General features: G+C 39.1%; 2 protein-coding genes across 3 annotated transcripts in view; one reads left to right on the plus strand and one right to left on the minus strand.

Moving 5' to 3' along the window:
* The window catches only part of myo6b (myosin VIb), a 33170-nt gene extending 23639 nt beyond the window's left edge, over positions 1-9531 (minus strand). The window contains exons 1-10 of the mRNA XM_041061188.1: positions 9379-9531; positions 5594-5740; positions 3532-3601; positions 3324-3397; positions 2753-2882; positions 2227-2332; positions 1853-1908; positions 1672-1769; positions 1430-1594; positions 617-697 (exon numbers count right to left, since the gene is read on the minus strand). Of these exons, the coding sequence (XP_040917122.1) occupies positions 617-697; positions 1430-1594; positions 1672-1769; positions 1853-1908; positions 2227-2332; positions 2753-2882; positions 3324-3397; positions 3532-3601; positions 5594-5710 (897 nt within the window). The 5' untranslated portion in view covers positions 5711-5740; positions 9379-9531. The remainder of the gene's footprint in view (positions 1-616; positions 698-1429; positions 1595-1671; positions 1770-1852; positions 1909-2226; positions 2333-2752; positions 2883-3323; positions 3398-3531; positions 3602-5593; positions 5741-9378) is intronic.
* Positions 9532-11895: 2364 nt separating this feature from the next.
* Positions 11896-14643, plus strand: colec11 (collectin sub-family member 11). 2 transcript variants are annotated; one of them, XM_041060922.1, is made up of 7 exons: positions 11896-12008; positions 12256-12421; positions 12523-12594; positions 13113-13184; positions 13287-13340; positions 13470-13565; positions 13740-14643. In XM_041060922.1, exons 2-7 carry the CDS (start codon positions 12286-12288, stop codon positions 14147-14149), a joined length of 840 nt encoding a protein of 279 aa, XP_040916856.1. In that variant the 5' UTR covers positions 11896-12008; positions 12256-12285; the 3' UTR covers positions 14150-14643. The 2 variants fall into 2 exon arrangements, with proteins under 2 accessions (XP_040916856.1, XP_040916857.1); XM_041060923.1 differs by having other exon boundaries at positions 13758-14643.

Raw genomic sequence — 14643 nt, forward strand, 5'->3', positions numbered from 1 at the left:
TTGTCATAGGTCTTTAAGGTAAAATAAGTTTCAATCATAGCACTTCTTTTAATGTACTTGACTAAACAAACCAATTAAATCCATTAACAAAGAACTTAAAAAACCTCGTTTGTTTATCACTATTTCACCTGAAACCTCGATTAGCATAAAAGAAGATATTATTCCATCTTAGAAAACAAGAAGTGAGATGAACATGTATAATTAGTCCCTGAGAGAGCAACCTGTCGCACTTATTCTTCTAATTGTTTCATGATATTAATTACACTTCTCCTGCAGGCTTTGCAACGCAACTCAACGAGGCACTGGCTCTTTTTCATGTCGTACATAATTCATCAAATACACAGGCCTGAACTAATTTCTCAGCATAAAATATTGCAATTGACCAGTTTCTGCATATCATTTCACCTTTGCAGCAGATTTTCTTAACTATACTCTTGTTGTTGGGGAAAAGAATGCATGATTTATTGTAAAGGAAAGAATTCAATAGTATTACAATACATTTTCTGCTTTTGTTTCTTGGGATAAAATACCACACGGTAGGTAAATTTAACCCAAGTCTCAAAAATAATCATGTATTGTTTGAGACTGATTAAACCAGAACAGAACGTGACTTTACCTCGGGACTCTTGCGATTCTGCATGATTTGTTTATCAGAGTCCTTACTGGCAAAGTATCTGGTGCATCCTCGGTTCAGGTACTGCAACGGAGAAAAATCATCACAGAAAACATTTAAACATAATTGGTAATTTGATCAATTAAATTCAGACACTGTGTGTGTGTGTGTGTGTGTGTGTGTGTGTGTGTGTGTGTGTGTGTGTGTGTGTGTGTATATATAAAAAACTGGGGATATTTGCATTGATTTCCAGCATCTATAAGATTTACTCTGGTGTCTTCCAATATTGGTCCACAGCTGACTAGTAGTGAACTGCATTAAGTAATTGCCTCTGTTGATGTGGGTGTCACCTCAGGGACCTGATATAATGACACTATGATAAACATCTGAAGGAACAGCTTGAGCTGCTTGTTGTTGCGTTAAGCGTTGTTTTGTAGAGCATGTAGAAGAGAATAACGGCTGGGACAAACACCTTTATGCACTCTGACTTCGCCCCAGCTGAGTTGATAATTGCATTGCATACAGGGCAGAATTCAATTGTGAAACATTTTGTTACTGAGAGGAGTTTGATTTCGTTTGGGAGCACCCTGTGTCAAGACATCACTAAAAACAAGTGACACCTAGTGGGCTTCCACAGAATTGTCAACGCATGCCTGCTACAAAATACTGAGAAAAAACTGTAAAGTCTGTTTAATTACATTAAGAAAACAACTACTCCTCAGTTTTATTTCAATGTGGACTGACACCACTGAAACTGAATTAATTTTATCTTAGGTCACAATACTGCATCATGTGTGTCCATGTAAGCCCACCGACCCTGAAGCTGTCTGGAGAGTCCAGGTGTAGCTTCTTCTTGATGTCCTCAGATGCCCCAGCACACAGCCTGTAGAAGATGTGGTAGTTCCTCTCGTCATTACTTTGCATGCAGATCCTGGACTTCTCTAACAAGTAATGGGAGACAAATCCACCCACAACTGCATTCTGGTAAAACAAAAGTCAAGTGTCAAAAACACAGAAAATTATACATCAGTGTAGACCATTAGTGGTCCTTCCATTACCTTGTTATTGAAGTGGATTTCCACAAACTTCCCGAAGCGACTACTGTTGTTATTCCGGACTGTTTTTGCATTTCCAAAAGCCTCCAGAAGGGGATTTGCTGAGTCGGAAAAACAGTATCAGGATCAAACCACCCCAAAATACGACGTTCATACAGAAGTTTTTATTTTGTTAATATATTACCTTCTACAATTCTCTCGTCAATATCTTGACCACTTCCGTATGTTGTGGTCAGATATCTATAGTATAGGGATGAAATAAATACAGTTTGAATGAAAACAACAGACATAAAGACAGTCACACAAAAATCAAATCCACAGTTTATGCATTTTAATGATTACTACAGCAGCTTTCTCTGAAAAAGTAGCTATGACTGCTAGCCATATGGCTAGTGGGAGGTTTGCAAGGTACTATAATTGGCTCTCAATCTGGGGTGAAGTATCTTGGTTTGAAAGGAGAGAGGGGGAATTTTCATTTGCACCATGACTTTGGGACTGAAGGTGAGAGTGAAGTGGAGAAGGGGCATATGATGCAGCATAATTCACGGAAGTTCATACCTGAGAACAAACTTGGTGTTTTCAGTCTTTCCAGCACCAGATTCACCAGAAACTATGATGGACTGGCTCATCTTTAGAACCTTCATGTCCCTGTAGGCTTTGTCGGCTGAAAGGGAAAAATATCACAGATTACTCAACTCTCTAGTGTAATTAGGGACCAAATTATGTATAATGCAAGGATGAATTGAAAAGAAAGTGCAGCTGTTATGATGAATTACAATGTCACAGGTGCTAAGGAGGATTCTTCAAAAGAACGGCACAGAAAATGACTGTCCAAGCTAAATGAACTGTACTGTTCCTGCATTATTAGCACCTCTGATCCTTTATAAACTAAAAAATGATGTTTCCATTTACTTCTGGTAATGGTTAATTAAAGATAACACCAATGCCTCTTTAGAAAGTAAACATGCAGTATTTCATCAACTTTAAAAAGTCATGTGTTTCAACTATAAATGTTATACTTATACTATAGTATTATTACTTGAGCTTGTAGTCATATAGTTTAGTGCACGTTATCGCCTCTTACCTATAGCATAAACATGCGGTGGCAGAGTGCCCAGTGACTTCCCCTGGTACGACTTGATGGCCTCAGGGCCGTACAGTTTGGGGATGTCATAATAAGGATTCACAGCTATCAAGATATTGGCCACATAAGTCTGTAAGAAATATAAACGCAAGTATTGTTAGAGTCTCTCACAGAAAGTGCAAAAATACATATAAATTATTGAATGATGAGACTAAAGAGGTGAAAATGAGCCCAGTGAAGGCAGATGAGACGCGACTTAACTTGTTTCCCTGTCTTTCTTTTCCCATCTACCACCTGTCCCTCATTTCCTAAGTGAGTGTCTGGGATCAGGATTGGGTTTGCCAGGCTGACTTTGTGATCCTATGCTAGCTTCCCATCCCTCTTTACCACCTGGTACTTTTCCCCCAGGGATATAAGGATAGGGATCCTCTCTCCTTCTGTCCTCTAACTTGTTACTGAATCTCCTTATGATGCAACTGGATAGTAATGGCTTTAAGCCATTGCTAGAGCATATATAAAGGATTTAAACAAACACTAATGCAGACAAGTAAAGGATAAGAAGAGCACGTACATAAATGTGATCTTTACTGTACCGCACTCTAACATTGTTGAGAAGTGTGGCTTCATTCAAGTACATAAGGGAACCTGAAAACAGGAACAAATGAAAAAAAAAAAGAAATGATTTCTTGGAAATTAGCCACTGTTAGGAACAACAACATTTTAAAAAAATGATTGCAAAAGCATGACTTAACAAGTAACTGCATGTTGTGTTAACTTACAGTTGTCATCTACGTGCTTGTTGACATCATCCTCTGCTGGGAAGACTTGGCTCATTGGAGCAAGAAAGGTCTGTAACACAAACAGGGACAGTCAGACATGCTACAAGTTGCACTGTCTCTATGAATCCCTGCCAACTTTAAATACAAGATTATTTATTGTTTACTTATTGTTCTGTGAAAAGCTTATGACACAAAACAAATTTTATTAGCATCCTATAAAAGGGAGACATCATGAAAAGCTAAGCAAGCATGCATAAACATGAATCATTCATCATGCTTAAAGATCACAGTAATGATGTTTGGTGCCACATGTTCCCAAGCTAAATTAGTTACTGATATTCTCACTCTATTGTACAGTCTGAGTTAATGGAAATAAACTCAATGGAACAAGCCGGCTGTGAGAGAAACAAGGGGAGACATGGCAGGATAATGAATAATTTGGTGGGAGAGCAACAGGATCTGAACACCTGAGCGACTAAGTGAGTGTGTGTGGCATGCGGCCCGTGTGTGGTGTAGAAGAGATGATGTGGTGCTTGTGGGAACCAATCAAATTAAGGTATTATTAAAAATAACCAAACCCCAGCATTTAAACAAGCCCAAATATTTACTGATGGTGCGCCTGAACAAGGCAATGAGTGACTTGATTAAAGCAGAACAATGACTGTGTCTGGTTATTCCCTACAGCACTTATCAATATGTTTGTCTTTTCCTCCATTTACATATTTATTACACATTTGTGTGTGTGTGTGTGTGTGTGTGTGTGTGTGACCCAGTCTGAGCCATGATGCATGGTTTACTACCACTAGCAGCCTGTAATCATAAACAGAATCTGCTTTGTGTGCCTGCTACAGTACCTTGGCTCAATCTGGACATGCCCATTTATAATAACAACCATGTGAAAAATGTCTAACCAATAAAATTGACAAAGAAGAAGAGGCAGCCAGGCTGAGGGCCATGTACAGAGCTGAGGCCCTAATGAGTTCAGCACTGCAGTAAAAAGACACTCAATGGGCCTTTCATTCCCTCACTGAATGGAACAGAGTTCTCCCTTACAATGGCCCATAAACTGATAATAATCATTCAAAGCTTTTCCACTGAGGTTCACTTCAGACGCCGAGTGCAGTACACCTTTTTTATCACAAATTTTTATCTTTGTCAGTCATTTAGTGGCGCACACAGTCTTAATATTATGCAGTTATCTGACCCTGGTACAGTGCCTGTACGAGGGCCCTGGTATTGAGCATGCTAACTCCCTGGAATTGCTTTCTGGCACACTTGAAGAGGAGACAGGAGACATTTTGACATGTCAGAGAAGGGGAAAGCAGAGGTGTATATAATAAAATAAATTATGGCTGAATTCCATTTGGCTGCTTCAGATTCAGGGTCCTATTATTGTGCATGCAGGTGCAATGTCACGCTGTCATGGCATACTGGTGCACTTGAATGGAATGTTATTAGATACACCTGTGCTTTTGTTAGTACAACAAGTCAAAATGTCTGACACCGGAAAGGTCTATACACTAGCTGTTATGAGAACACTTCAAACATAACAAATGCAGAGCCCACTGCTACAGTGCATGTCTGTTGTAAACATCAGACGCCTGCTTGCTGGGCACACGTGACAGCTCAGGTGTAACAGGTGGCCTTTACCTCCTAATGAGCAGCCCTCCCTCTAGGCAACACTATCAGCACACCTGCTGCTGCTCTCTTTATTTATTCATGCCACTGTACATGTGGTCTCTCATGTTTCTCACATTTTACACATTGTTGTACTAACGCCTTTCTAGACGAAATCGCACTTAAGACAGACAGCAAATCAAATTACAGAAGATCTAACTTTTTCTTTTACACTGCTTTGCAAAACCCTCCTGGGATTAAGGCAAACAGCAACCAATTTCTGAGGCCTAATCAGTGAATGTGCAATGTTCACGTCAACCTGCAGAGACATGTGAAAGGAAAACAAGCACCAGCACTGCAACTACCTCAGCCACTCACCCATTTCTCAGCTGGACTTTGTTTGTAAATGGAAAGCTAAGGTGTGTGTTTGTGTGTGATGACCCACCTTGCCCTTCTGGTTCAGTGGTTCTATGGTGAGCGTGTCGGCTCCTATGTCAACGATCGTGCCCAGCTGGAACCCGTCGGTGGGGTGGGGCGCCCATACTGGCTTCCCATCCTCCATGGCTCACCTCCAGTCAGCACGGTTACACAACTGGGAGAAGGAAGGAGACAGAATGTGGAAGAGAGGCAATTTAAATAAATGAAAACGCATATGTGGCTTAAAATAAATATGCAAAGCACGTTTTGCATTTTTTTCCTGAAGTACTTCAAACATACTGAACCTGCCTCAAAGTTGCTCCTTTTGCTTGTTCCCTAAGGCTTGTACACAATATGCATTTCACTTCACAGCTGCATAGGTGATAAAAAAATGATGTCAGCATTGCTAATTTCTAGACTGTGAAAACTTTGGCAGTGTTGCTGTTTTTGTCAACATTTACTTTTTTGACCACCTAATCATAGCAACTGCTAAACTCTACAAGGCATTAAAAGCTTTTAAAGCAACAATATTTTGCTATAAACATTATCTTTTACTTGACTTGGAGACTAATATGAAATTAGCTCGGGTTTGACTGATAGAGTCAAAAAATGAGAATGAATTCATGACCAAATTGATCTACAGTCATTAGCATGATGTCATTGATGCTGTCCGATTTGCTGTCCATTACCCCGTTATTCCTCCTACTGATCTCGTAAGAGAGGATTTCCCACTGGAACACGAACCCATGTTGTCTCCTGAGGGACTCCTGCAAGCCCAAGTGAGGGCAACGTTGCCCCAAGTGACCTGACATAAACTTCCCTGCCAAACAATCCTATCTGGAGCATCTCAGGTCTGTCAGTCTATATTTGGACCATGTAACATCTGAGCTGAAGTAGCTAAGCCCACTAAAATGAAATTTTGGGGTGTACTCTCTGTCCATACTAGTCATTACTTGCTTAAGTCAGTACAATTATGGGGATTAGCAAAGTAGTCTCTACATACTGTTATCCACTTAAGCACTTGTACACAGTTAGCCCATTTTTAAAGCCAAAAGTTGATTGTTGTTATTTTAAGTCACATATAGATGACTTCAATCACTTGAAGGAAAGAAGGTACAACAATCTTCTTCATTTTGGTTTTTGGCATGATTTGGAAGTCTAAGAGAGGAAAAATATATTGCAGGATGGGTATTTTAAGCACTGTTGTTTTTGCTAAAACTCACAGCTTCAGCTATATAATAGAACTGTAAGACATTATGCTCTATTTGACAGCAGGCAGTTTCTTATGTTGACAATCTCAAAACATTTTCAGTCAAATGAAAAAGCCGGGTTTTCATGTGTGTCTCATTAACAGTTCCTGACAGTTAATCCTACAACCACACAGTTCTTCAAAGAAAAAGTGCTGACGTTATGCTTGAGTATCCAATTAGCTTCCAGGATTGAGGTCTAATGTCGGAGAGGATAGGTGCTGGAAACTGCTGATGCAGCCTTCACCGAGGACTCAAAGTTCAACAGGTACATGAAATCAGCACAATGTTGGATCCAACCCATGTACAGACTGAAGGTGGTAACCTATAGTGAACACCTCCATTTACTTTCTTTTAATCCCATGTTAAGCAAGATAACAAGGATCTTGTACTATTCACCATTTTCTGTGAGATATTATTCATGACATTGTTATTACTTCTTCATCCAAGGTGACAAGCACTTAAACTTGGAGAATGCCTGTATAATACAGCTACTGAAAAACAACCAAATACAAGAATGTATTAATACTTTATTATGTTAATATAAATGAATGACAACCTGCTTTGCATCTAAATGAAACTGTCTTTTATGGCGTGATTATAAAGTGCAAATAAGAGATAAAAAGTGCTTCCACAGAAAGTGAACATAAGTTAAGACAAATGGTGTGTTGTTGTCTCAAATTATTGTTATATGGCCAACCTATTATTAGAGCAGTAATCTTCTGTTTACACCGGATGCCTTCTTTTGCCCTATGTAGGCCAACAGCCAAGCAAGAGGAAGATATTTCACATCAAAGCACCGATCCACCATCAAGGCCAAAACCAGAGCAAAAAGAACTCAAACAGTTCATTGAGAGGTAAAGTTCATGCATGGCTGCTGTTCCATAATAGCAAAATTTGAACTTGAAGTTTCTTGAACCTCTCTGTTGGTTATGGAAAGCAGAGCCAATGAATTGTCCTCACACTGATAAGGTGTAGTGTACTGTCAGTAGAGGTCAATACACAAATCTGATTCTACAACAATGACTAGAATTGACTGCAACAAATGAAAAGGCTCTATCTGTAACTTTCAGAAACTTGGACTGTGTCCACCTTGTTAGCATATGTAAATCTGCAGTGATACTCATTTGACTATCAAACACTAAAACTGTAGGACTGTTAATGGTGAACGTACACAGTATACTCCTGTATTCAAACCACATCCAAACATAGATGTAAGCAAGACTTGCTCCAAATACACTAGAAAGAGGGAGGATAAGATTACTTTCCCAGTCTGTTATCTTCAGCCTTCAAGTGTGAGATCAAGGCTGGTGGGGTCTTTGTTTGATGACCGATAAAAAAAAAGAGACGTTTTCTCACAGTTTCCTACTTGTAGTTTAATTACAGCATACCCACACAGGAAATACTCTTAGCTCAAATCCACATGAACAACAAAAGCCCACATGATAGCACACATCTTGCTCTAAAAATAGATATAATCATTAGTAAGGACAAAATGCTTGTTTAACATACACCAAGAGCATGCTGTCTACGCTAGACTGCTGCAAACATGGCTCCATACACAACACGTCTTCAACGTACAGAGCACTGTGTACACGTGCTATTTTCAAAGCAAACCTCCAAACAATCTGGAATATCACTTAGGGAGATGGCCTTGGACCTAAGAGTCTACACCACAAAGCAAAGGCATCACTCACTGCTCTCAACAAAACTGAGACCAGTTCCTCATGAGTAACTTTGACTCTGCAGCCTTAAATCCTCTTAGTATTTGACCCTAATCCAGACAGAGAGGTGAGATGCTTCAAGTGAGATCGAAGCCTAACAAAATAAAATTCAGTGCTCAGTTTGTACGGCAATGCAAATCAGAAGGGGGCCACATGTCCCGTGAAACAGCAAGAACAATACACATAAAACATACACACTCACACACACACATGAATGGACACTAGGGCGCTGAGTCAAAGCAGGACACACAAACACGCCTCTTGTTTCCTGCTTCTTGTTTCCTGTTCCCTACCAGGCAAAAGGGACATGGAAAATGCATGGGATATCGACTAAAGGGCAACAGGATGAAGAGACATGTACCCACAGGTCCCTCTCAGAGGTGCACCTTTCAAAAAACATGGTCACACGTGATAGATTATGGGTTAAAAAAAAAACAAAAACCAAATGTAATGCTAATACTAAAGGAACACTTTAGATATAACACAGTAGAGCAATAATAATGTCATACTTGTTAAAGAGAAGTTCTTCCTGTGGCTTTTAAAATCAGTTCAAGAGAACCTCATAATTAGGTGAATTTACACAAATCTATACCCTCTGTGCAGAGAAAGCGACTAACGGTACTAAGCACCTTATAAATAAGCCATAATGAGTCTGATACTACACCACTGCAGGTAAGGCTTGTTTTTCACCAGATAAAATTATTGGTAGGTAGAAGACTACAGCAACTACAGTCACTCCGTCATTGTTACTGTATAGATAAGATAAGACAAAGTACATGAAGCTGTTGCTGACCCTGACTTTTTCATTTAAAAAAAAGTTGGACAAAAGCGGGGACACTTACGACTCGTATCCTTCAGACAGTAAAATTTACGTGCAAGGAGACAGTAACAAGTCCCTCATACGGATATGTATCTGTAGATGTAGTCCAGTTTTCTCGGTCTTTCTCTCCTCCAGGAGCAGGACAGGACAAGACAGGACGGGACGGAGCAGCGGCAGGCCGTCTGGATGACAGGCTGTGCTCGCGCTCCTGCCGGTGAGCACAGCTGACGTCACGCTGACTGTACGCTACTCAAGGTGCGTTTAAGGGCTGCTCGTAAGATCCAGTGTCAGGTAGTTTTTCTTTACCGCAAAGGAAAAATGTACATGGTGATGGTACTATAGTTCGGTTATGTACATCTTTAGTATCCCACACATATTTCCAAATTCACCACTTTTTTTTTACCATCACAGCAACATCACAGAGAACATAATATGACATTTTATGACATTTAAATACATGAGTTTGATTGAACTAACATCTATTTTTTAAACATCTGGTCAAAATTGAGATGAAATAGAAAAAAATCAACACGTAGCTGGTACTCTGTGCTTGCACAAGGTACAGTACACATAATTAAAAAAGAAATACTTGAAAAAAAAACTGTGTGAATATGAGGGATCTTATTTTTACAATTTGTGTTGATTAATTTGTGTTTAATCATCACAAACCTGGAGTCAGATGATAAATTCAGTACGCACCAGAATACTTCACTGGCTGCAATGAAAAGACTGCAAATGTGGCCTTGAGTCATGAATATTTGAAAGGCAGGTAATCTAAAACTTTTGGGGGGATTTTTGAAGGAGACACCTAATCTACCGTTGAAAGCAGCCACTGGGTTTGTAAATCTAATTAGGACATCTGATACTCCTGAATTGGACCATATCTGATTACCAACATTAGATGACAGCATGTAAACATTAACATGACATTTTTGTTTAGTTAAAAGTCCAGTTTAGCAGTTGCCTGACATCCTAAATTATACACAACAAAGACAAGGACCATTTTACCATATCGGACACTGACATATTTCATTTTCCTGGTCTAACACCAACTGGTATACAATAATGACTGGGAACTATGGATCCAATTATTTTGTCAATTTGATTATTCCTTTTTTCTCTCTGGTAAAGACCATACAGACAACAACTGCATTTCTGTAACAAATCGTGTGCTGGCACTGCAGTCTTTTTAGAGTGTGAAAAATTCTTTTTTTTTTTTTTAATTTTGATTACATGATTTGTGGGTCAGTGTACTACTGACTGATGAATTTAAAATAAAATGGGATAAGAAACTGTACAAATACAGACCATTTCCTTATATCAAAGTCCACCTCTTGTGCTTGCATGGACATTGGCTCCATCAAGTGGCCATACTGGTGAGAAACAGATCTGTCTAAAGCCAAATCCCAAACCAATTATAACTCTCTTACAGGAAGGCAGAGAAGAGAAAAGAGCAGGGAAGAGCTACACTGGAGGGATGATCATCACAAGGAACCAGCACACTCTGGGGAAATGAAAGTGACAGAAGCCCAATATAGTGAACTACAGTATTAATTTAAAATCATAATTTCTAATTTCTTCATATGGAATGACTCTTGGGTATGGTATTACATAAAAAAAATGCATTCATGTCTTAGAGAAACGATAAGAGTCAATTCCTATGGGAACAAAAACAAACCACAGAAATTGTAGAAGAAATTTACTGTGTTGTTCACGTTGGCTTCAGGGCACGTTCAGCAGTATTTTTGCTCCTCAGCAGCACACACGCTTGAGCTCAACTTAGAGATAATGTTTATTTGACACTAAATTCAGTGTTATGTGAGTGAGAACTAATCGTGATGTTAAAATGGATTCCCTAAATAAATCCTCAGTGAAGTTTTTTGAAGAGGCCTGGGAAACAACTTTGCATGTTCCACTGTAAAGCTCTGTAAAGCAAAATACTGTGCTTTCATGTATATATTTTGCTCTGTTGTACCATTAATCTTGTTTGTGTGTGTCTATCCATTTAGGCTACATTAATTTTTAATTAAAAAGAAATTGTATAAGATGACAGATATGCAGTGCGGCACTATACAAATGTAGTTCATTTTTAGGGAGCGCACAGAAAAAAAGTTGTTTTCAATCACACAGACTCTAAAAATATATTAGGAGAACTGGAACTCTTATATCGTTAATACAGAAAAAGCAGAGAAAGTTCAGGCAACCCACACAAACAGAAACACAGGCAATGCAATAATACAACTACATAAGTAGTGATGTTAAGGTAAGCCATGTCATTTGTTAAAAGAAATGCTAATACAGTAATAAATGTTATACTGGCCAATAAAAAAATTAATCATTCTCTCAAAATATTTAAAAATACAATTTTATTTTGCCTTTCTAAATACTGGATAGAGTTTGAAGTTAAGTCAGTGTATTTATCAGGCCCCTCCACTGTTGATCACTTGACTACTTTCCCAGCCAATTATCTGTGGAGCTCCAGCTGCTTTGGCCTTTATCTGTGGACTGTTTATGAATGTCCTATCACGCACATTCTGTGGTGCCTGTGGAGTAACATGAAATGTTTCTGTAGGATCACCACTGTTCAAAGCCCCTGGAAGTCTTTGCAAGCTGGCAATACGTTTTCCTTCTGTCTGGAAAGTTCCTCTACAGGTAGGCCATCCATATTTTTATGATACTATACTTGAATTATTTTAGTACACAAGTATGAATTGGTTCAAAACAACATTTTTTCCCTTATTATTATGCTGGTATCTGTGGCTTCAAACGTACACTGGCCTGTTTCGATTATATCAACTCTGAAATACTGTATTCGTTGATATATCTGCAGTCAAGCTTCCGCTATTTTGTGAATATTTCTTAATCATTCATATTTTCTTAATTTCTCCTGTTTCTCCAGTATAGCCTTCTAACCAGCCCATGTAGAAGAATGAGAGGAGAGAAGCTGTTACTACCAATGCTACTAATGTCTGTGATGATGAGCTTTTTACCTATACAGACATCTTATGGACAGCATTTGGCAGAAGAGCCCTGCACTGTTCAGATCCTTGTCCCTGGACTCAAAGGTATTGCAGTTCTTAGACACATAATTCAAAATGAAAAAAAAAAAAACAGAATCTGTCTTCATATTTTCTAATTATTTTTTTCTGACTTGTCACTGCAAAAGGGGAACCAGGAGAGAAAGGACAAAAAGGAGCACCGGGGAGACCGGGAAGAGTTGGCCCTCCCGGAGAGACTGGTATAGTTTTTGCACTTTTAGCTAGGGAAGATGACTGCAGCTCATTTTTTTTCCGAGCGGGGGAAAAATTTACCATGCACACAAGCTTATGCGTCTCCTCATTTTTTCCACCACTACCACTAAGTTGAAACAAAAAAGAACTAGGGCAAAGATCGCATTACTTGGGCTGATAATGTGCTGTTACATCACTAACAGGCCATCCACAGATGGACAAGTGTTTACATTAGGGTGAGAGGTTGGAGGAGAAATGATTTGCAGAATCCACTAGTGCGGACAAGTGTTTACTGAAGACCTTAATGAGGAGTGGAGGGTGTTCTCATACTTTTAAAAGGAGATTACACAGACTTGTCACTTTAATTAACCCACCTTAGTGGAAGTAAATAGTGGTTTGAGAGGTTTAGTTGTTTTTTTTTTTTTGTTAAATTTGTGGTCTTTTAAGGGGCAGAAATTTTATCTGGCACAAGAGATTTTTTATTTTTTATTATTTTAATATCCCTGTGACTCAAACTTTTTTTCAGGCCAACCTGGGCTTAAAGGACAGAAAGGAATGATGGGACGTTATGGAAAAGTGGGCCCAAGTGGAGTGAAAGGTCATTATAAAATGTACAAATGTGCTTCGGATGTATGTGTTTGGGAATTAATTATGTATAGTATATTTCATGTTTTATGAATATTTACATTTCATATCTCAGGGGTAAAAGGAGACAGTGGGGATCCAGGTCCAAGGGGCCCTAATGGAGAGCCAGGTGAGATATTATACCATCTTATTCAGTTTCTCAAACAGACTGTTGCAGGATTAAAAAGACACATTTGGTGAAATGTGAGAATGAATTATGACAGTGATGTGGTAATCCCCCACATTTTTGCCTTATCAGGTGTTCCATGTGAGTGCACACCAATGAGAAAGATGATTGGAGAAATGGACATTCTCGTGTCTCAGCTATCCTCTGAACTCAGATTCATTAAAAATGGTATGAACTTAGCATTCCTTTAAAAGAAAGCATTTGTGTGTTTTGAAAACACTTTGACACTTCTTGTCTGACTTCATGTATCCTTGCAATTACTTCACTTGTTATCCTCAAAGAACTGCAAATGCTGGGCATGTCAATGTGAAATTTATAGAAATACAAGTGCTCATTTTTCAGCACTGCCCTCCCCTGCAGCTGTTGCTGGCATAAAAGAGACAGACAGTAAAGTCTATCTGTTGGTGAAGGAGGAGAAACGCTACTCCGACGCTGAAGTCTACTGTCAGACGAGGGGAGGGCACCTGGCCATGCCCAAGGATGAGGGAGCCAACACGGCCATTGCGGGGTACATTACCGACGCAGGCCTGAGCAGAGTCTACATTGGCATTCACGACCTGGACCGAGAAGGTGTTTTCACCTATGTGGATCACTCTCCTATGACCACTTTCACCAAATGGAGAAAAGGAGAGCCCAACAACGCTTATGATGATGAGGACTGTGCTGAGATGGTGGCCTCTGGAGAGTGGACTGATGTGGCGTGCCACCCGACCATGTATTTTGTCTGTGAATTTGACAAGGACAGTGTCTGAGCGTAGTCCTCACTGAAGAGCTGCTAAAAAAACCTAATGGAGTTAAAGTTAGATGTGTTCACAGTATTTGTGTGATACTGTCTGTAAATACAATGACAAAATGACATGTAAGTTGTGCAAATTCGTCTATTTTCTTTCTTTTCTCCCCCTTGTAAGCTATTTATTTCCTTAACTCACTTAACAACCTGAGTCTTTGTTCTTTTTGTTAAAATTTTAGTCATTGTAACCACACTCTTAATCTCATACTATGATTCATTAATGTTCCCAACAGGATGCCAGGTAATATACTGAGTTTTCATGTTATGCAAACTATCCACTGAACAATATTTGCTACAGTGCCATCAGCAAACAAGGCAAATAAGCAAATGCACAGGACTGTAGAGTTTGTAGAAAATATGAAATTAAAAGAAAGATTTGGTTCCAGTTGGGTGCTTTTAATCACAGGAATTGAATACACTATGCATTCTATATTCATATAATAAGTTATGTGGCGG

Source organism: Toxotes jaculatrix, chromosome 17, assembly GCF_017976425.1.
Source record: "Toxotes jaculatrix isolate fToxJac2 chromosome 17, fToxJac2.pri, whole genome shotgun sequence".
Classification (NCBI taxonomy): Eukaryota; Metazoa; Chordata; class Actinopteri; family Toxotidae; genus Toxotes; species Toxotes jaculatrix.